Source organism: Emys orbicularis, chromosome 4 (assembly GCF_028017835.1).
Source record: "Emys orbicularis isolate rEmyOrb1 chromosome 4, rEmyOrb1.hap1, whole genome shotgun sequence".
In the NCBI taxonomy this organism is placed as follows: Eukaryota; Metazoa; Chordata; order Testudines; family Emydidae; genus Emys; species Emys orbicularis.
The window spans coordinates 144,903,233-144,926,857 of NC_088686.1; the positions used below are offsets into that span (position 1 = coordinate 144,903,233).

At 43.4% G+C, this 23,625-nt stretch overlaps 1 protein-coding gene across 1 annotated transcript in view; it reads left to right on the plus strand.

Moving 5' to 3' along the window:
• The window catches only part of LOC135877071 (complement decay-accelerating factor-like), a 102,666-nt gene extending 79,454 nt beyond the window's left edge, over positions 1–23,212 (plus strand). Inside the window, exons 9-13 of the mRNA XM_065402425.1 lie at positions 15,472–15,540; positions 16,658–16,705; positions 18,414–18,461; positions 20,124–20,178; positions 23,140–23,212. Of these exons, the coding sequence (XP_065258497.1) occupies positions 15,472–15,540; positions 16,658–16,705; positions 18,414–18,461; positions 20,124–20,178; positions 23,140–23,161 (242 nt within the window). The 3' untranslated portion in view covers positions 23,162–23,212. The remainder of the gene's footprint in view (positions 1–15,471; positions 15,541–16,657; positions 16,706–18,413; positions 18,462–20,123; positions 20,179–23,139) is intronic.
• Positions 23,213–23,625: the final 413 nt, after the last annotated feature.

Below are 23,625 nucleotides of genomic sequence, written 5' to 3' on the forward strand. Positions count from 1 at the left end.
GATCAAGCAATTATTTCTGCCCTGCCAGGCTACAATAAAGTGCAACTGCAAAAACTGCCAATTGTCTTTATAATTTTCTCCCTTTGGCTGTAAGACAGAAAGATGCCCAGCATGTTTAAAGGCTCCTTTTCCTGATGAATGAAGCACCAATATCTCCCACAGGCCAGTGAGCCGACACATCAGGGACTCGAAGGGGCATGGGACAGCCCCTCCTCTCACACCTAGAGATGGTTAGAGTTGAAACGTATTTAGCCAGGTAGCTTAGGGGTCAACTTGTACTGCTGCCAGTGGTACCTGTTCTGTGGAATTAGAGGGGAAGGTCCATATCCAGCGTGGTTCGGTTTGCGTTTGTTAGGCAGGGGGAGCTTTGAGTCAGATCCATCCCCGGTGTAATGACATTAGCGGAGGTGGATGCAGTAACAGCACGGATGAGTAGAAAGGATCCTTTGGTAACTGGACTGCCTCTTGTGTTTCAGAAATCATCACTGTTTGGGGGTGCTGATCAGCACAGGGGGGCGTCGTGCTGCTGTATCAGAATAACTTTGTGATTGTCCCCGGAGTAAAAAAATAACAATGCTGCGTTTCCCTTCCCCTGAGAACCCTGAGTTGTACGGTGCTCAGTGTGACGGTACGAACTGCAGCTGTATCCGGCTCTACCCCTTGCCCTGTGTGCCGTGAGCACAACGCTACAGAGGGGGCTGGGCAGCATGTGCGCCCTCTGCCCACCCCCTTCCTGGGCCCCTGCAGGTGCAGCGCACGGACTCCCACTTCCCCTTGCCTCATGTGCCTACGGGTGGCCGTGCCTGGGGTCCGTGTTGCACAGTGCGCGGACTGAGGAGCGGCTGCAGCCCTGCCTGGACGGCGCTGTCACCACCATTCTCTGGGAACTCACCTGGCACCATGACATCACTTCCCTCTGGCTGGACCCTGCGGCTCCTGGGGACCCTGGTACTCATGCTGCTGCCCGGGGGAGCTCTCAGTGAGTAGGAGGATGAGCCTCTCCCTTCAATCCCATCCCCACCTTCTCCCCTCTCCTGGCTTTCCCCTTCGCCCGCACCCCTTGACTCTCCCTTTGCTTCCCCCTGGCAAGCTCCTGGGCGCTTGTGGTCGCCGAAGATCCCATACCATCCTTACCGCTCTGATCCTGGTTTCCTGGCCAAATTCCAGCTCTGCCTTGCTACGTTTCTCCTGCAGTTCCAAATGGAGGTGGTGCTTTTCTTTCCTTAAGGCCCCGTTCCACACAGCTCTTGAGCACGTGCTTAACTTTAAGCACACAGGTTGTGTTGACTTCCATGGGGCGACTCCCATGTTTCAAGTTGAGCTCACACTGTAAATGCTTGGACGCGACAGGTTGAAAAGTACTGTTTGGCCTGAGCGGTTAGCCAGTGCACAGGGTCTTGCAGGCTGTTTCTGTTAGGAGGATAAATTGATGATCGAGCTCGGTGTTTCTCTGATGCAATCCTGTTTATTCACAGAGAAAGGACACAAAAGTCCTGATTCCCCGAAACAGCAGGAATCACACCGGAGACAGGTTTTTTGCTCACCGTTCGAAGCCTCGTTCCTGCCAGCACACTACTGAAAAGCTCGCGCTCTCCGTTTTCTCTCAGACCACATTGCCAGTGCATTTCTTGCCATCTCCTTGGCTTTCCTGCTCCTTCTTTATCTGCTTCTGGCTGCCTGGGCAGCTTCTCTCTGCCTGTTCCCTGGGCAGGGCCACCCAGAGGGGGGGCAAGTGGGGCAATTTGCCCCAGGCCCAGGGCCCTGCAAGGGCCCCACGAGCCCTGGCCGAGAATCCCTTCCCTGGCTAGAGGCACCTTTTTAATTTTTACTCACCTGGTGGCGGTCCAGGTCTTTCGCGGCACTTCGGCGGCAGGGGGCCCTTCATTCGCTCCGGGTCTTCAGCGGCACTTCAGCGGTGGGTCCTTCAGTGCTGCCAAAGACGCGGAGCGAGTGAAGGACCTGTCACCGCAAATGACTCAGCGCGCTGCCCGGTGAGTACAAGCACCATGTTGGCTTTTTTTATATCCGTTCCCCTGCATTGCCCCAGGCCCCCTGAATCCTCTGGGTGGCCCTGTCCCTGGGTGCTTCTGTTCACGGACATATGTGCACAGAGCCTTCAAACGAAACAGACCCGCCTTGCGTGCAGCCTGTGTTTGGGCAGTGGCAAGCTGCATAGACACTTTTCAAAGACACCATAATAGAGGCCCAACTTAAATGTATACCCCAAATTAAAAAACTCAGTAAAAGAACTAAAAAAGAGCCACCGTGGCTTAACAACCATGTAAAAGAAGCAGTGAGAGATAAAAAGGCATCTTTTAAAAAGTGGAAGTCAAATCCTAGTGAGGTAAATAAAAAGGAGCATAAACACTGCCAAATTTAGTGTAAAAATGTAATAAGAAAAGCGAAAAAGGAGTTTGAGGAACAGCTAGCCAAAAACTCAAAAGGTAATAACAAAATGTTTTTTAAGTACATCAGAAGCAGGAAGCCTGCTAAACAACCAGTACGGCCCCTGGACGATCGAGATACAAAAGGAGTATTTAAAGATGATAAAGTCATTGCGGAGAAACTAAATTAATTCTTTGCTTCAGTCTTCATGGCTCAGGATGTTAGGGAGATTCCCAAACTGGAGCCATCCTTTGTAGGTGACAAATCTGAGGAATTGTCACAGATTGAAGTGTCACTAGAGGAGGTTTTGGAATTAAACTTTACAGTAACAAGTCACCGGGACCAGATGGCATTCATCCAGGAGTTCTGAAAGAACTCAAATGTGAAATGGTGGAACTATTAACTATGGTTTGTAACCTGTCCTTTAAATCAGCTTCTGTACCCAAAGACTGGAAGATAGCTAATGTAACGCCAATATTTAAAAAGGGCTCTAGAGGTGATCCCGGCAATTACAGACGGATAAGTCTAACGTCAGTACCGGGCAAATTAGTTGAAACAATAGTAAAGAATAAAATTGTCAGACACATAGAAGAACATAAATTGTTGGGCAAAAGTCAACATGATTTCTGTAAAGGGAAATCATATCTTTCTGATCTATTAGAGTTCTTTGAAGGGGTCAACAAACATGTGGACAAGGGGGATCCAGTGGACATAGTGTACTTAGATTTCCAGAAAGCCTTTGACAAGGTCCCTCACCAAAAGCTCTTATGTAAATTAAGTTGTCATGGGATAAGAGGGAAGATCCTTTCATGGATTGAGAACTGATTAAAAGACAGGGAACAAAGGGTAGGAATTAATGGTAAATTTTCAGAATGGAGAGGGGTAACTAGTGGTGTTCCCCAAGGGTCAGTCCTAGGACCAATCCTATTCAACTTATTCATAAATGATCTGGAGAAAGGGGTAAACAGTGAGGTGGCAAAATTTGCAGATGATATTAAACTGCTCAAGATAGTTAAGACAAAAGAAGACTGTGAAGAACTTCAAAAAGATCTCACAAAACTAAGTGATCAGGCAACAAAATGGCAAATGAAATTTAATGTGGATAAATGTACAATAATGCACATTGAAAAAAATAACCCCAACTATATATACAACACAATGGGGGCTAATTTAGCTACAACTAATCAGGAAAGAGATCTTGGAGTCATCGTGGATAGTTCTCTGAAGACATCCACGCAGTGTGCAGCGGCAGTCAAAAAAGCAAACAGGATGTTAGGAATCATTCAAAAAGGGATAGAAAATAAGGCGGAGAATATCTTATTGCCCTTATATAAATCCATGGTATGCCCACATCTTGAATACTGCGTACAGATGTGGTCTCATTTCAAAAAAGATATACTGGCATTAGAAAAGGTTCAGAGAAGGGCAACTAAAATGATTAGGGGTTTGGAATGGGTCCCATATAAGGAGAGATTAAAGAGGCTAGGACTTTTCAGCTTGGAAAAGAGGAGGCTATGGGGGGATGTGATAGAGGTACATAAAATCAGGAATGGTGTGGAGAAAGTGAATAAGGAAAAGTTATTTATTTGTTCCCATAGCATAAGAACTAGGGGCCACCAAATGAAATTAAGGGGCAGCAGGTTTAAAACAAATAAAAAGAAGTTCTTCACACAGCGCATAGTCAACCTGTGGAATTCCTTGCCTGAGGAGGCTGTGAAGGCTAGGACTATTACAGGGTTTAAAAGAGAACTAGATAAATTCATAGTGGTTAAGTCTATTAGCCAGGATGGGTAAGGAATGGTGTCCCTGGCCTCTGTTTGTCAGAGGGTGGAGATGGATGGCAGGAGAGAGATCACTTGATCATTACCTGTTAGGTTCACTCTATCTGGGGCATGTGGCATTGGTCACTGTCGGAAGACAGGATACTGGGCTGGATGGACCTTTGGTCCGACCCAGTATGGCCATTCTTATGTTCTTATGTATAGTTTCATCCATCTTACTCTATAAAGGAGCTTAACTGTGTCTGATATTTATCCTGGATGGAGGGCAGCTGTGGTCATGCCCACTAGCTTCACTGAGGGTCACCCAACCTCCTTCATAATAGTGTTATTGAAATGAAGGATCGTTACCAGGATTAACAGGCCAGCCACTCACAAATTTGAACGATGTGGATGACAGGTCAGTGCCAGGTGTTGTTTGAATAGGGGGTTCTAACTTCTAACAGTGACCAGCATTTCCCTGGTGCCTGATCAGTGTGATTGTGACCGGAATAGGACCACTGCTAATGTAATTGCTACTGAGCATAACTGACTTGGTGAGAGAATCTCCATGCGGGATCTGCAGTGCGCAGTCTGCCCAGCCTGACTGAGGCTAGGTATACGAGCTGGCAGAGGAACAGGAGTGCTTCTGGCTTGCCTGTGGGGATGTGCACTGAACTGACACCCATTGCAGTGGTGCAACCAGTTTCATGTTTTGTTTCTTAAAAAAAAGAGGAAATTGTCACGGCAGTATAAGCCTGAATCTCACTGAGCTGAGACAGCCCCATGATGCTTCCGTTAAATTACTTCACCGTTGAAAACAGGGATTCCGGTTTAAACCATTCTATAGTTTGAAATTAGCTAGAGGTTTGGACACTTGGTTACGTCTGTAGGCTGAGCTCATTGCACACACCGCTGGGCTTCTTTCGTTCCTCCATTCTCCACTACGAGATCCCTGTGAGCCACCCTCCCACCCCGCTCTGTTTCCCACGGGCTGGATTGAAAGCCCTGACGGGCCATAGTTTGCCCTCCCCTGTTTTAAATGGTACTGGGAGAACAGGCAGTGTTGACATGGCAGGTATTATGCTAGAAGGTGTTAATGGATGAGATCAACCAGTTCTTTGATCTATTGACAATTACCAGATGCAAGAAGCTCTGTTTGTTCCCCATCCCTTTTCCGATTGTCCACATTCCACCAAAACCAATAGGCTTCTGCCTACTGATGCCTAGAACACTCCCGGAAAGTTTGGAATTGATTGGATGTGGTGTTCAGAAGTTATCATGTTACCAACATGAAGAAGAGCACTGTGCAAGCTCTAAGCTTGTGTCTCTCACCAATCAAAGACATTCCCTCACCCACCTTGTCTCTTTCTTATATCCTGGGACCATGATGACTACAACAACACTGCATGTTACAGACAAACAGAAACACCGTCTGGTTTAGTGTAGGGCCTTGTATTTCCCTTTCTAATTCGAAACGCAGGCTAGAATCATATAGTGACTGCCACCCATATTCCCATTTGTTTTTCTTGCATTTTCTATGCGGTTTCCTTCCAATGACTTGAGCTAAATTCTGAGCAATGGGATTGCATGGATCTGAGCAAGAGAGGGTAGAATATGGACCTCTGATTTTCCCCAGCTATGGCTCTCACATCACATTCTCGTCGAGGAGATTTCACCTCAATAGGTTTTCCTGGCTAAGTATGTCCTTATATTCTTCATGTTTTACCCTTAGGTTATTGTGTTGATCCACCTGACATTCCCAATGCTGTTCGGAAGACTAATATTGGCACATTGATTCCAGCCGGGATGGTGATTAAATATGGCTGCCGCCCAGGTTATAAACTGATCGCTGGACTAAGACAAGGGCGTGTTACTTGTCTTCAAAATTCGACATGGTCTTCAGCTCCGAACTTTTGTCAGAGTAAGTATTTGGCTAAATTATCTTTGTTTTAATTGAGCAAATTTAACACCAATAGGAAGATTGTGCTTCTAGTCAGTTTGTGCATGGTTCAAAGTGTAGAGATGGGGTGAGAGAGAAGGAGGGATAGTCTGGGTCTTCTCTCCCTGCTAACACTGGGGATTATGGTTAGCAATTTGAGGTGCGATCCTCACTCCCAAGTAAAAGGTCCAGAGTGACAAAACAGGTCTTTAAATGCCCCGGATCCGTCCAGAAGAGGACTCCACCCGAAGACAACAATAGGGCTGTCTTCCCAGGATCCTCTTGCAAGGCTTGAAGTCAGTGGTGTGCCAGTGGGAGGGATGTGTTGGGGCGTTTCACAGCACAGAGCCCTGCAGAGATTCCGGGTAAAGCTGAAGCCAAACCCATAGGCAGCTGGGCACAGGTCCCCAGGGCTGTCTGTGTGGAGCAGTCCAGTACTGGAAGGTACAAAGGTAGCTTAAAGTTTGCATACACCCCAGGGCTATGAATTCCCTGTTGTGCCTCTTAAAATCTGCCACCTTTACATTCCTATGCTTATGGACAGATCTGTTGCCCCCATCCACCATCTCCATCTGCACCTAAAGTAGATAGCGATCAAGATAGATCACAGCATATCACCTGCCTTCTTATACATAGTATGGTCATAACACAGCAGCTGCTACTCACTGAGTCTATCTGTGATGATGGCCAAAAATACCCTGCCAGCTGCAATCAGAACAGCTGCCCATAAGAACAGTGAAAATGAAGGCCCTTGACCCACATGCTGTTTCTGCCCAGGAGATAAAACTTTCTCTAAAACCAAACCTCTTCAGCAATGTCAAGGAAATGCCAATTTTCTATAGCTTGCAAAGCTTTCAGCTACACCTGGTAAAATGAATCTGCAGCCACACAATTGTCTTTGCTGTGATTTAACGCTGTTGCTGTTGTTGGTGTTTCTCAGAATTTCGTTGTCCAGCTCCAGATGTTAACAACGGAACACAGACACCGATGCCTAGACCTGGAGAGGAGACCTATGCGTTTGGGGACAGAGTTACAATTGAATGTGATTTTGGGTATGATCTCAAAGGCAGTATCAACGGAAATGCTCAGATTAGCTGCAAACATGATGGCACATGGGATCCTGCTGTACCAGTTTGTGAACCAGGTCAGTATAAATGGTGGAGAACTGTCATTCTTCCAGCTCTGGCCTGGTGGCTCCTGTCCCTGGTGGGCAATCCTCAGCCCAGCTGTGACTGCTAGGCCAGCCTGAGTATGCCCCAGTCCTCTACAGGGACGATAGTGGTGCAAGTGCAAACTGCGGCTCTGTGTCTGAGGGGTGGAGGGGATTAGGTCTCAAAATGCTCAGCACCTGAAAAGAGTTTTAGGCATCCAATTATTTTTCCAAAAGCCTTGTGAGGATTTTAGTCACTCAAAGGCATTTTCCGAACTGTGGGTGTAAATACATGAGCAGCCCTGGGACTAGTTTACCATCATGCTATAAAATGTGTATTAATTCCATGGGTGACCTCCAACGACTAAAACCAACCACTAAGAAAAACTATATTAACCCTCAGACCTAGTGCTACCCCCTTGTGTCACCCTAACTAACCTCCCCCTTCGCTAGTTTGGAAGAGATGGGCAGCTGGGGATAAGGATGGCCCTGTGTATCTACAGAGAAGGTTCAGTTGTGGGGGTGCGGCTGAGGTATTTGTTGGGGGACTTGGAGGGTTTGGTAGCTTGGAGGAAGATTGGGAAGCTGGGAGAGTTTTGAGCAGCTGGAAGAGGTTCAGATCTGGATTTGGAGGAGTGGAAGTGTAACAGCCAATTTACTGAGTCAAGGCCTGACCTTCTAGTCAATGGAAGCTGTGGGTGTTCAGCATCTCTCTGGATCATCCTCATCCATGTTTCAGTGCTGTTCACGGAGCATGTGAATGACTGTCACAGCAGCCGAATGGCCACATAAACACTTAACCATCTTTTCATCATTTTTGTGCATGCTATCCTGATGCCATGCACAGCAAGAGATGAACACCGAGATAGCAGGTTGTTGGACATACCTGGGGTGTTCTTTCAGGTATTATGGAAACACTGTTTTTTGCTGTAATTGCATCAGGAAATGCTGGGAATCTGTCACCTCCTTTTTATCTACTGTATACATGTATTTTTCTCTCTTCAGTTCCAGTTTGTGCCCAACCCCCGAACATCTCCCACGGCCAGCACAGTGACTGGGGCAAGAGAGTTTTTTTTCTTGGCTCATCGGTAACTTACAAATGTGACAGAGGCTTCTCACTTGTTGGAAAAGCCTCCATTCAGTGTATCGCTGGTGATGAGGTCACTCCAACCTGGAGCGAGCCTACCCCTCAGTGCGAAGGTAACTCATTCTGCATTACACTAAAAGGACTCGTGTTGGGAAAGGGTAGAAAAGGCCTGGTGTCTCCTGTCCCTGGTGGGCAATCCTCAGCCCAGCTGTGACTGCTAGGCCAGCCTGAGTATGCCCCAGTCCCCTACAGGGAGGATAGTGGTGCAAGTGCAAACTGCGGCTCTGTGTCTGAGGGGTGGAGGGGATTAGGTCTCAAAATGCTCAGCACCTGAAAAGAGTTTTAGGCATCCAATTATTTTTCCAAAAGCCTTGTGAGGATTTTAGTCACTCAAAGGCATTTTCCGAACTGTGGGTGTAAATACATGAGCAGCCCTGGGACTAGTTTACCATCATGCTATAAAATGTGTATTAATTCCATGGGTGACCTCCAACGACTAAAACCAACCACTAAGAAAAACTATATTAACCCTCAGACCTAGTGCTACCCCCTTGTGTCACGCTAACTAACCTCCCCCTTCGCTAGTTTGGAAGAGATGGGCAGCTGGGGATAAGGGTGGCTCTGTGTATCTACAGAGAAGGTTCAGTTGTGGGGGTGCGGCTGAGGTATTTGTTGGGGGACTTGGAGGGTTTGGTAGCTTGGAGGAAGATTGGGAAGCTGGGAGCGTTTTGAGCAGCTGGAAGAGGTTCAGATCTGGATTTGGAGGAGTGGAAGTGTAACAGCCAATTTACTGAGTCAAGGCCTGACCTTCTAGTCAATGGAAGCTGTGGGCGTTCAGCATCTCTCTGGATCATCCTCATCCATGTTTCAGTGCTGTTCACGGAGCATGTGAATGACTGTCACAGCAGCCGAATGGCCACATAAACACTTAACCATCTTTTCATCATTTTTGTGCATGCTATCCTGATGCCATGCACAGCAAGAGATGAACACCGAGATAGCAGGTTGTTGGACATACCTGGGGTGTTCTTTCAGGTATTATGGAAACACTGTTTTTTGCTGTAATTGCATCAGGAAATGCTGGGAATCTGTCACCTCCTTTTTATCTACTGTATACATGTATTTTTCTCTCTTCAGTTCCAGTTTGTGCCCAACCCCCGAACATCTCCCACGGCCAGCACAGTGACTGGGGCAAGAGAGTTTTTTTTCTTGGCTCATCGGTAACTTACAAATGTGACAGAGGCTTCTCACTTGTTGGAAAAGCCTCCATTCAGTGTATTGCTGGTGATGAGGTCACTCCAACCTGGAGCGAGCCTACCCCTCAGTGCGAAGGTAACTCATTCTGCATTACACTAAAAGGACTCGTGTTGGGAAAGGGTAGAAAAGATTTTTTTGAATGAGTTTGCGCAATGTGTCCCCATAACCCATCCATCCTCTGCCATCCCATTGCTGACCACTCCTTTGCAGTGCCTTAAATGTTCCCAGCAACCTACTCCCTGAGACGCACGCTGCCAGTTTCCTCTCTCCCCCAGCACCCATATATGTGATCTGCTGTTTGACCCACATCCAAGCTAATGCTTGTCCTCCTTTCACACTGGTTTCTCCACCACCTGTGCCTAACCCCTATTCTGGCTACTGGTTCCCAGTACAGCTGTCCTGACAGCATCCCCTTAAGCCTATAATCCTCCCTGTCTGCAATACCAGTACGTTTGCAGGAACAGGCTGAATCCAAAAAGTTGAAATACCCCAATGCCTTGACTTAGCAGCAGGAAGCTGCAGGGAGAAGCGGGCAGCATGGAAGCTGTTCATGTATTGAATGCTGCATTGTCCCATCTCCAGTATTCCCATAATTTCCCCCCCCCCCCCCCCCCAGAGACCTGCCAATAGTCAAATTTCATCACAAATCCAGTGCAATAAGAAATGATCTGTTGGGACTACCTGGGGAATTAAGAACTTTCCTTAAACACAAAGGTCAACAGCAAAATTCAGAAAATGTGATGTTCTTTTGTGGCCATGTGTTGTTACAATGTTCAGATTGCTTGGAAGATAGATCCAGCAGTCCTCTACGTGTCTTGGCTTTCATTGTTCCCTGTCTTAGACTGAGCACCAACATCTTTGCTGTTTTCCCTCAGTGGTTGAAAATGGAAGGATGACTCCAAAAATATTTGTATTTACATATAGTGTCACTCTTGAGTTTTCTTGTAACAAAAGCTACCTAGTCAACAGCAGCAAAGAAAGCCAGTGCATAGGTGACAGTAGATGAAATTTTCCTGTATCAGCTTGTGAGTGGGGTGTATATAATGATGGGCTATGCTCTGACCACTTCTCTGACACGCACGCTCAGATTCTGAATAACTACAATGTATGGAGAGGTGGTGCGGTGCCAGCACGTGGCTGGGCAATGGAGACCTCCGAGTTCTAATCCTGGTTCTGCCATTGTCTTCCTCTCAGGCTTTGGGCAAGTCTCTTTGCTGCTCTGCCTCAGTTTCTCTGTTTGTAAAATAGTTTTTCCTTATTGCCTTGAAGAGGTGTGGGGAGGATTAATCGGTACTTTAAGAAGACATGCACTAAGTAATAAAAGGATCTGGAAAGCTGTGTTTGGTGTTTTGCAGAGACTCGGTGTCCAGTCCCACATATTCAACATGGAAGCCTGAAATCTCCACTTCCACATAACTATACACACAGAACCAGTGTAACCTTTCAGTGTGATCCTGGTTACATCCTCAGGGGCCATGATAGGATTCAATGCCAAGCTGATGGCAAGTGGTATCCGCAGCTACCCGTTTGTGACCTAGGTAAGTGTGGGACAGAGTAGGGTGATGCTTTGTGGGGTGTCTATATTGAGGCAACTTTCTATAGTCTATAAAACTCATTATGTTGCATGTGGTATGATTGAATGAATGTGATATGAATGGTGTGTAATAGATTGTCTGTCTTTCCCCCCCCGCCCCCGGCTTCCTTTCTTCCATTTTATGTCTAGGCTGCAGCCTTTTTCTGTTGAAGTTCCTTTCTCACTTTGGTGCTCATTTGATTCCCAAAAGAGAGAGTTCAGACCCCTGGGGAAAGCAATTGGTGAAAAAAGACAGGAGCTAATTGCCCAGATTTAATACTGAAAGACCAGGTGAGGCTTGCTGCGGAGAGCGGAGTCTGAGGCAAGTCAACACCAGATAAAAACAGTTCTGGGTTTGGGAGGTAATTCAAATGCTGGGGCAGTTAATCTTCATCTGCAGGCACGAAACTGGGAGGACTGCAGAGTGGAAAAGCTGGATTTTGCCTTTGGGATTTTGTTCATGGAATGTTTTGGTGCCTGTCCTTTTCCCAGCTCAGGGGAGGATAAAGAAAACACCTTTCATGCAAGAGAGCAAGAAAGCGCCCTGACTTTCATTTTACAAAAGCTACACATGCCACTTGAGGTATCCCTGTGACAGTATAGAAGAGGACAGCAGTCCTCTAAGTGTCTTGGCTTTCATTGTTCATTGTCTTAGACTTAGCACGAAAATATTGGGCAGCATGGAAGGTGTTCATGTATTGAAAGCTGCATTGTCCCATCTCCAGTATTCCCATAATCCCCCCAGGAGACCTGTCAATAGTCAAATTTCATCACAAATCCAGTGCAATAAGAAATGATCTGTTGCGACTGCCTGGGGAAATAAGAACTTTCCTTAAAAAACAAAGGTCAACAGCAAGATTCAGAAAATGTGATGTTCTTTTGTGACCATGCGTTTTCACAATGTTCAGATTGCTTGGAAGACAGATCCAACAGTCCTCTGTGTCTTGGGTTTCATTGTTCCCTGTCTTAGACTGAGCCCCAACATCTTTGCTGTTTTCCCTCAGTGGTTGAAAATGGAAGGATGACTCCAAAAAATTTGTATTTACATATAGTGTCACTCTCGAGTTTTCTTCAAACAAAAAGCTACCTAGTCAACGGCAGCAAAGAAAGCCAATGCATAGGTGACAGTAGATGAAATTTTCCTGTATCAGCTTGTGAGTGGGATCATAGAGTCATAGAATATTAGGGTTGGAAGAGACCTCAGGAGGTCATCTAGTCCAACCCCCTTCTCAAAGCAGGACCAATCCCCAACTAAATAATCTCTGCCAGGCCTTTGTAAACCCTGACCTTAAAAACCTCTAAGGATGGAGACTCCACCACCTCCCTAGGGAACCCATTCCAGTGATTCACCACCCTCCTAGTGAAACAGTGTTTCCTAATATCCAACCTAGACCTCCCACACAGCAACTTGAGACCATTGCTCCTTGTTCTGTCATCTGCCACCACTGAGAACAGTCTAGCTCCATCCTCTTTGGAACTCCCCTTCAGGTAGTTGAAGGCTGATATCAAATTCCCCCTCACTCTTCTCTTCTGCAGACTAAATAACCCCAGTTCCCTCAGCCTCTCCTCGTAAGTCATGAACCCCAGCCTCCTGATCATTTTAGTTGCCCTCCGCTGGACTCTCTGCAATTTGTCCACATCCTTTCTGTAGTGGGGGGACCAAAACTGGATGCAGTACGCCAGGTGTGGCCTCACCAGTGCCGAATAGAGGGGAATAATCACTTCCCTCGATCTGCTGGCAATGCTCCTACTAATACAGCCCAATATGCCATTGGCCTTCTTGGCAACAAGGGCACAGTGCTGACCCATATCCAGCTTCTTGTCCACTGTAATCCCCAGGTCCTTTTCTGCAGAACTGCCACTTAGCCAGTCGGTCCCCAGCCTGTAGCAGTGCATGTGATTCTTCCTTCCTAAGTGCAGGACTCTGCACTTGTCCTTTTGACATGCCTATGGCTTTTGGGTATTTAAAATAGTCAGTTGTGTGGAGAGCACCTCAAGTATATAATAAAACGTTTTCTGTACAGGTTCTGTGCTGAACACAGCTGGCAACTCTACTGAGTCTGAAGTTGAAGGTGAGGTACTGAGGGGAGAGAAAACACTTGAGCTGTTAGACTGGGTAGTGCAATGCGTGTGGTGAGAAGGGAAGCCTGGCTGTAGGGAGCTTCAGAACTGGAGCTGGCCACATCCTTTCAATTGTTTTTCAAGTCTATCACACTAAGGAACCACTGAATGTTGCTGATCCATGTGGCTGAATTATGTGCATGAGTTTGGAATCACATTGAATTTCTGCCAAAAATAAATACATTAAATAAAAATTCCCTTCTAGTCAGAAACTTAGAGAGACCGCAACTATGCATTTGTTTCTAAATCAGTTAGATGTCTTTCTGTGTGTGTGTGTGTGTGTGTGTTTTCTCCATTACCCTGTTTCCTGCCTGGTTTTTTATTGTTGTTGTATAAATAAAGCTCAGTGTTTTTCATTGAGCTTTATTTATACTACAACAACAAAAAACAACCCAAACTGTGTGTTTCTGCCAACAGTGAAGCCATCAGTAAACCTGAGACCTACACCTACAGTTTTGATGAACAATATGGGTACATTCACATTAAAGACTATAAATCTGTCAATGATGTATTTCCTAAGGGCAAATAGGTTCAGTAATTCCAGGAGCCATTGAAAGGCTACTTCAGAGCACTCTTTGCTACTATTGTAATCTTTCATACAATTTCCCTAAAAATTTTAGTCTGAGCATTGCTTTTACAGGAGTCTGATTTCTAAATGCAAAACTCATTGATATCAGTGATTGCAGTTCTGTTCAATCTGTGGCAAGGAATTACCCTTTTCATAGAATCATAGAATATTAGGGTTGGAAGAGACCTCAGGAGGTCATCTAGTCATTCCTGTACTCAAAGCAGGACCAACCCCAACTAAATCATCCCAGCCAAGGGTTTGTCAACCCGGGCCTTAAAAACCTCTAAGGATGGAGATTCCACCACCGAACCCATTCCAGTGCTTCATCACCCTCCTAGTGAAATAGTGTTTCCTAATATCCAAGACCTCCCCCATTGCAACTTGAGACCATTGCTGTTTGTTCTGTCATCTGCCACCACTGAGAACAGCCGAGCTCCATCCTCTTTGGAACCCCCCACCCCTTCAGGTAGTTGAAGGCTGCTATCAAATTCCCCCTCACTCTTCTCTTCTGCAGACTAAATAACCCCAGTTCCCTCAGCCTCTCCTCGTAAGTCATGTGCCCCAGCCCCCTAATCATTTTTGTTGCCCTCCGCTGGACTCTCATTTAATGTTTAATAAGCAGCTATGGAAGCTACTAAATGGCCTTACTCTAGTAAGGACAGCTAAAGTCTGTCTCTTGAAACTGTCTATTTGGATAATTTGAAATACTGATTACAATGCTTTTTACATCTAAGAATATGTCTACAGTGCAATTCAAAATTCATGGCTGGCCCATGCCAGCTAACTCGGGATCCCGGGGCTCGGGCTAAGGGATTCTTTAAACTAAGGTACTGCAGCATAGAGCTCTATCAAGTCGAAGAACTAATTATAATAGGTAGCAGCAGGAGTAAATTGTTATGTGGACCAACCACTAGAGGAGGATACACAACACACTAAGACAATCGATTATATATGCACGAATAGCCTCATTGTACACACCACGTAACCACGTATTTAGATTTGGCAAATTCTTTCGGTTAGGCTAAGTGGATGAGACTTGGGTCTGGCATATTAGAGATCTGGGTTCTCTTCCTAGATAGTGTAACTTTCATTCAGGGAGGATGGGTTGCTCAGTGATAACTTGGGTTTTGAAGGGCACAGGATTGTTAACACCAGCCAGTAGAAATAATCACAGTTGAACTCCTCATCTCCTGGTTCCCAACATGAGGCACTTTCTCCTAGGCCAAAGGATACATTGATGTGAGGGATGGAGATGCATAATTCGGAGTTGCACATGGCAACACCTTGCAGAGAATGTTCAATGAGAACAGCATGTTCAGGAGTTTTATAAGTCCCTCTAGGAAGTTCTGATGAGTAAAACTGAAGGGAAATGACAGATTTGGGCAGTTTGTAACTCATGGTGGCGGCAAGAGGCACCACATTGAGCTTTCACATCCCTGCTGCAGGGGAGCCCAACTGATTGTCACAGCGAGAGCCCATGTACTATATGTAAGTGGGATAAGTCTGTCTTGTCTCTAAAGATGCAGATTTCTAAACAATAGTTTGGCAAGCTCCTGACTCTGAGTGGCCAGCTGGTGTTGGGAGACTGATGTAATGTTCATAACTGCTTTTTCCTCTTCTTTTTGCCTTAGACATAATTACCCAGGACAAACCCACAACTGTCCCTCTCGAAGGAGCAGAAGTAACTGGTACTTCCTCAGGTAAATTGGAAGAACTTTGAGTTGCTAAAAGTCTAGAATTTGGGGCTCAAATTTCCACTTGAATAAAAATGAAATGTACAGTGTGAAAATCATTTTAATTTCTATAATTCTGCTATTCAGAGTTGCAAATATGATGCTCACTTAGCGCTTGCCTAAAAACTTGATAGAGAGCTTGTTGTTCATTTGCACACTCCATGCTCTCCTGGTTTTCCTGCCTCTCTCATTGTTTCTGCACCATTTCTTTTGGTGGGTCCTTCTCCCGCTTCCACTTTCCAAAGGATTCCCACAGCGCTCTGACCTTGGCCCATTCCTCTGATTCCTCTCAATAGGAGAGTGACATGGCCAATGCCGTGGGTAAGAAATATTATTGTATGGGCTGATTGATAGCAGCTCTAATGAGAGGGATGGGGGCAGGGACCTCCTTTTTGTTGTGTGGTTCTATATCGCTTAGCACAGTGGGGCCATGAGTCATGACTTCAGCGCGTGAGGGCTCTTGCGACACAACTAACAACACTATTGGCTGCAGTAGACGGCGGCGTGTGAAAATCTTCTATCGCTCTATGGCATCCAAGCACTGGTCATTTCAGTGGCACAAACTCTCTTTCTTAGGTGTAGATTTTCCTGGGCCAAAGACAGTTAGTCTCCAAATCCATACGGTTATCCCAAGGATGAGAATTCAGGAGTAGATAATTTACAGCTGAGAGAATTAGCTCTTGGAATGACGGTAGGGGTAATGCACCTAATGCATGTGGATCTTCTGCTTTGTGCAGACTTGACGGTATACCCAACAGAGCGAAATATTAGCGAAAATCAAGTGGATAAAACACCTGGAGGGGGGTTGTCTCTAGCAGTTATTCAACCTGACAGTGCTTTCACTGGCATGCTTGGGGGCTTTTCTTCAAATGTCTTGGGGAGAGAATATGAGCAGCTGTGGATCTGAGTCTTTAAAATTCAATATATTTTGTCCTGCGCTTGGCAAGATAAATTTCACTCCGGTTTGTTTGTGGGTGTTGATGTCTTTACATGACTGGAATCTCTGCCAGCTTTTTGTTATTTAAAATAGTCAGTTGTGTGGAGAGCACCTCAAGTATTTTATAAAACTTTCTTTTCTGTACAGGTTCTGTGCTGAACCCAGCTGGCAACTCTGCTGAACCTGAAGATGAAGGTGAGCTACTGAGGGGAAAGAGAAAACACTTGAGCTGTTAGACTGGGTAGCGCCATGCGTGTGGTGAGCAGGGAAGCCTGGCTGTAGGGAGCTTCAGAACTGGAGCTGGCCACATGCTTTCAATTGTTTTTCAAATCTATCACACTAAGGCTTTGTCTTCACTACCCGCCGATCCGGCGGGTAGCAATCGGTTTATCGGGGATCGGCTTACCGCGTCTAGTGAAGACGCGGTAAAATCGATCCCTGATCGCTCTGCCGTCGACTCCGGAAATCCACCTCGGCAGGAGGCGGCAGCGGAGTCGGCGGCAGCGCGGCAGCGGTCGACTTTCCCGCGTCCTCACCGCTAGGTAAGCCGACCTAAAATACGCAACTTCAGCTACGGTATTCACGTAGCTGAAGTTGCGTATCTTAGGTCGGACCCCCGCTGTAGTGTAGACCTAGCCTAAGGAACCCCTGAATGTAGCTGATCCATGTGGCTGAATTATGTGCATGAGATTGGAATCGCATTGAATTTCTGCCAAAAGCGAACTAAAAAGCCCTCGTTTCTAGTCAGTAATTTAGGGGGACCACAACAACTACAAATTTGTTTCTAACTCAACTGGATTTTTTTATGTGGTAATGGTGTTTTTCTACCTCCTTTTTCCCCAACAACCAGTTTCCTGCCTGGTTTTTAAAATGTTTTTCATTGGGCTTTATTTAAACCACACAAAAAAACAACAAAACTTTAATGACCAAACTACGTATTTCTACCAACACTATGAAACCTACAGTAATGATGAGCAATAGGGGCATAAATGAATATGTACACTCCATTTTTCATATTAACATTAAAGGCTATACATTTGTCAGTGATGTATTTTTTGAGAGTAAATAGGGTTCAAAATTTCCAGGAGCCATTGAAAAGCCACTTCAGAGTAACAATGAAGGTGAGGAGTGCTATTTTAATCTTTCATGTGTTTCCCTTAAAATGTTAGTCTGAGCATTCCTTTAACATGAGTCTGATTTCTAAATGCAAAACTCATTGACATCAGTGATTGTAGTTCTATGCAGTCTGTGACAAGGAATTAATTATCTATTCAGTATCTTCCACAGCCAGTGGTTAGGCAATAAATTATCTTATTCTAGTAAGAACAGCAAAAGTCTGTCCCTTGAAACAATCTATTTGGGTAATTAGAAATACAGATTACAGCACTCTTTATATCTGTGATACCAGATAACATAACACTAACCTATGATGATATGCTAGGGCAAAAATTGTGGTACGTGGTCTAGACTAGCTGAGTATAATGATTCTGGCCTTGCTTAGCATTTTGGCAAAAGTACGACTGGCCAGTACAGGCTTGGTAAATGAGAGCCTAGAAGCATGTGCAAGAGAACCCTTAACATCTAGAAAACCTTTAAACCCAGACTGTGTCCTCCATTTACACAATGGTTTTCCTGTTGGTATTACAAGGTACAAATGTGTACAATCCTTTGAAAAGCTGCTTTGCTTCATTACGAGGTTCTCTAGGGGTGAGATCATGGTTTCCAACAGCTAATGATTATCCATTTTAGAATGTGGTGTTTACGTGACTACCTTAATTGTTCATTAATATCTGGTATATTCTAAGTGTAGCTTCATATGCATGGATTGTGGATGAGTTCCTGTAGGTTATTGACATGAACTTGGTTTCATATTTTAGCTCACATTTTTTGTTTTTCTCTTTAGGGCTTGTCATAGTCATTGCAATAGGCATTGGCACTGGTATTGGTATCGGTAAGTAACTTAAAACTGAAAAAATCATTCAGTGCACTATGATGGTTTTAAGATCTGGAGTCGAGGCTATTTTAATATTGCCCTTTCTCCATCTCATAATGTTTTCCCCCTACTTAATTACTAAAGACCCTGGGATTTAGGGTTCTTGAACTTGTCTGCCATTTCTAACGTGCTGTGGTGCCATGTAAAAGCACTGCCATTCTCTGGAGAGAAGCTTGTATTCCTACTCTTAGCTGTTTTCTCTGTCTGCATATTCACAATACTTGCCTCAGCTAGGCAGTCTGCTGTGATTCTATCTGAAATGTGTCTGCACAATATTGGGAAACAAAAGGGGAGGGAAGAATCTCATTTTCCTCTTTATCCCCAGGGATATCAAGAAAAGGTTCAATTGTGTAGCTCTGTTTTGGGTGAGAATATTTCATCACCACTTAAGACTGCATATGTATGTCTGGTGCCTACCAAAAATGGAAAGGGCAAAAGCTAGGAAGGGAAGTTATAAAAAGAGCCAAGAAATCGCTCTGTAGGTTAGATTTGATAGTCTCATATTATACAGGAAATTAGAAGGCTGTTACTGAAGTTCTCGGCATCCAGAGTTAGTCAGCCTGCAGTGGTCTCCACAAAACAGATCTTGAGTGTTCAGTCACCATGCTCGGCTATTGAAAACACATTTCCCCCTTGCCTCCCAGAATTCCCACAGATGATGTAGCTTAACTTTAGGGAGTAGACTGTTCCCTATGTACGCACCTGTTCATCAAAGCACTTCAGCACATGCCTAAGTCCCACAGAAGTCAATAGGCGTTCGGTCATAGAGTAGCATTGTCAAGGAGCAGATCATAAGACCTCTGTGCATTTGGAGCTGTTACAAGCAGGGTTCTAGCACTTGCCTGACCACTGTCTCCATTGATCAGGCTTCTGAGAATATGCCAACCCAAACCATTCTGTAACCTACATCCGCGTCACATGGCTCTAAGATGCAGCTGACCTGGTGTGTGCCGATCGGGGAAACTGTGCTCAAATCTCAATAGCAGAATTGAAACATGGTTTTAGTTGGCTCAGTATGACCCCAAAGTAGACAGATTGGTAGAAGTTTTCATTTTAAAGTTCAAGACTGAGAGAGAATCTGATGAATTTGGTCGCTTCTTTTTCTAATTTTTATTGATCAGTTTAAAATATTAGATCAATTGGGGAAGAAATCAAGCAAGCCATACTAGAGATTGAACATAATACATTCTATGACGCTTTGGTGGAGAACTTCAACACCTTGCAGGGGACTGAAGGGAAGAAGTTGAATTTAATCTTGAACATCTTGAATATGAAGTAAATTGAATACCGAGCATTACTCTGGATGAGCTAGGAATCTAGACAAACCTTAAGCTGTACACAGAAGCATTAAAGACTTGATAAATTAGGAGATCCAACATCAGAACCTCTTTCTGGATTAGGGTAGAGAGTTCTTGTGATGTTTGATCTGGTATATGAGAGGGGCTTTTTTATCATCCTAAGGGGGAAAAAATTGTGTCCTATGATGCAGATAATCTGTCAGTGATGATGAGAGCAAGTTCCAGAACTGTGGAGATTCAGACTTGTCTTTTCGCAAAATGTTATGTTTTATTTAACTTTGTTACTAAATTGCTCCTCTTTTTGTTTTTGTTTTGTTTAAAGTAGTTCTTGGTGCAATTCCTGCAATTATAGCATCGGCAATTTTGAAGAAAAATAGGTAAGACAGCCCAAGATACAAGTATTTCCTTTTTGAGATTTACTCTGCCTGTTTAGATGACTAAGACTTTTCTTGCATGTAGCTAATGTCAGAAAAAATAACGTGTATGGTACTCTGAAAATTGCAATAACATGCGGCACTGAAGGGATGGCATTTAGTCGTTAAATGAAGATGGTGTCTAGAATTACTTCTCTAAAATTTATCACGAGCAAAAATAGAGAAGTCATAAAGCAACTTAAATGGACTGCTTTCTCCACTGACCCTGTTATTTCAACAAATGCTTGTTGGATACTCCCAGGAAAATCTATTCTGTATTAAAGAACACTAGTATTAAGAGAGTTGCTTGCCTTTGTCCTAAATGTTTGTTAATAGATAACTATGTTTGTCTATTGCATTTGCTGGAAAATAAGCATTTTGTGTTTATACAGAAATCAGTAATGTATTGTGAGAAAATCAGTCTATTGAATAGTAAGTGTTTAGAATAGAACTATGTCAATTGCTTTATACACTTACAGCTTAATTTCATTTGCTAAACAAAATAACAACACTACTTTGCAATATAATAGGGAAGTTTAACTCATGCTTCCAATTGACTTGTGGGGGAACGGACTAGTTACCACGAAGATTTGTTTTGCATTGCGTCGGAAATGCAGGATCTGCTTCAGGGCACCAAACTATTATCTAGCTTCTCCTGCAACCAGCTACCCATACTTGATGGTTTCCCATACTTGATGGTTCCAAAGCATGCAAAAAACACGTACTATAATACCACTCTTGAGTTGTGCAAAATTTGACTCCTGAGGTTGTCATATTACAGCTGATATATGATAGCTCATTGTCCCTTCTCTTAGAATTCCTAAGTAACAAATGGTGTAGCTTATAATTGTCTTTTTCTTGAAATGTATCTGTACTATTACTTCAGTAACCTTCTGCACCGGTGAATTCACAAGTTCCTCACACGTTATGCATGTTTCTTACTACTTGGTATATTCAGCAACTGAATATAAAAAAATTCCTGAAAACAGAAACCTTTAAAAAAAAATCCTTATTTTTAAAACAGCGACACAAAATTCTGGAAAATCAGCCCACAAACACATTACAAAAACATGGTTGTGGAGTTGTACAACTCCTTCCCCCTCAGGAACACCTTATCCCTCTGGTCTAAAGAGAAAAATGTACACAGGATAAATTGTTTTCATATTATATGATGTCCCCCAAAATGTGTCATTGTTGGTTGCTTCCTCTGAGTATCAATAAAACAGCAATACTTGATTTGATCCCAAACAAGGTGAAGTCCAAAGCTCTCCCCCTCAGCGTTAGCAGGTTTCCCCCACACACCACACAATCCCAGTGAATATTTTAATTTCTTGGAAGTGTGGGACATACGTTTTTTTTTTCAAATATGTTTTTGGTGTATTTTGGAGGAAGTTTTACAAAGAAAAACAATGTTTATAATATCTTGCTCTTGCTACTGTTAAAATTTCCACCACTTCCCCGGTAGAGAATACTACAGCTTAATGCATGTTGCCATCAAAATATCTTCCTAATAGCCTAAATTTAATCTTAATTCCTTTAAAAATTCTAGTTTTATAAAAGCTCTCCTTTTAGAAACTATTAATTTTTTCTGTCTTTTATTTTATTTTATTTTCTGTCTTTTATTTCTGCAAACATATTTTATTCAATTAGCGTTCTCTCCCTGAAGCGCCAATTTCCAAGAAAATATGAACTACCAGGGGGTGAAACAAAATCTAAACTGGGTCTTGAAAGGCATATTTTGTAATAGAAAAATATCTTCCTCCACCTAAAAATATGTAGATGGTGTCTTCTGATTCAATGTTGTTTGTTAGAACAGAGTAGAATTATACAATACATTCAAATTGAGAATATAATCTATAGGTTCTTATTTTTTCTAACCTTTTCTTTCTTGACGTGAACTGAAATATTGCATGTGACATCATTGTTGGGTTAACCACTAATATACTAGATTTCTTCTATATAATGTTTTTCTGCAAACACAACAGACTTGAACATTGTGTGTTCTTTCTAAATGAAGTTGATTGAAAACCGGTATCTGTCTAACATGTAAATCTCATCTCTATTTCATTACTTCCATATGTCCATTTTAAGATTGAAGGAGCAAATCAAATTTTGTTCTTTGGGTGAAAAATAAATTCCTAAAACCATAAAGATTATAAGCAAATATAAGATTTTATCCCGTATGGGGACATGTACTAGCAGTTCATCAAATGGATTATACAGATAGGTAAACTAGTCAAATTCATCCCCTGAAGAGCTTTGCTCTCTTTAGTATATATCACAAAGAGGTTCAGAAGTTGATTTCATAAGGACTTTAGTACTTTACACGGTATTTGCACTAGCCATTGTTAAATAAGATTGATATTCAATATGACTAGTCACTGAAACTAATATCCCTCTTTAAAAATGTAGTTTACATAAATCTATGTAGATGTCCACTCCTGATACAGTGGGGAACGTCCAAAGGAATTCCTCAGCTCAGCTTTATTTTATAGTGAGGAGGGGGGCATGGGGGACCCAGGAATAGTTTGGCTCTTTTATGTAAATAACTTTTTTCATTGTTTGTCCTTGCAGTTACTAACTCTGCTTACTAATTAGGCCTAGCCCCTGTCATATCCATAATACATGTTTTCTCCTACTTTTTCTATCGTTGGGGAAATATTACAAACTTTGCTTTAACATGAAATCACTTGAAAATATATTTCTATTGTATGCTATTGTTACATATCAGGTAATTTTTTTTTTCATTTAAAAAGTTAACATCTACCGACTTTTTAATACAAAAACTAATGTTTGTTCCTGAACGTACTGGAAAGTACAATATATGAAAAGCTTAAAGAATCCTATAGACTGAAGTCTAAAGCTGTAGAAAACTAAAATATATAACTATTTTGATTTTAACCGTTATCTTTTTTTTTTTCCCAGGATGAAGGTCGATGTTAGCTAATGGCTTACAAATTAACAGACATAATATTGGAAGAAAAGAATGGAAAAGTTAGGCAATAAGCTTCATGCATTTGCACTGAATTTCTGTAGTGAAAATAGACCCCTCTCAGGCAACCAGAGTTCCTTTCACTACAACTTTTCTCCTTTGAACTGGAATTGTAATCAGAATCCACTACATTTGAAAAAAGCAAAAAGAAAAAGGGAAGTGGATCATCCCTTTTGTCTTTAAAAACTGGTTTCTGAAGCAAGCAAAAGCATCAAAATTACTTGCTGTTCTGTACACGTGGCTGACTCCTTATTCTGCCTCTCCATAGTGCTAAATGTTTCACCTGTTAAAGAACATGTTGGCCATCTGAGAGTGGCATAGTTTGGATTGTGGGTTTTAGCTGCAGGTGGCAAGAGAGCCTGTTTAGATGCCTACTTACAGGCTTCCATCATGAAGTGCATAATGTTAGTCTTCAAACC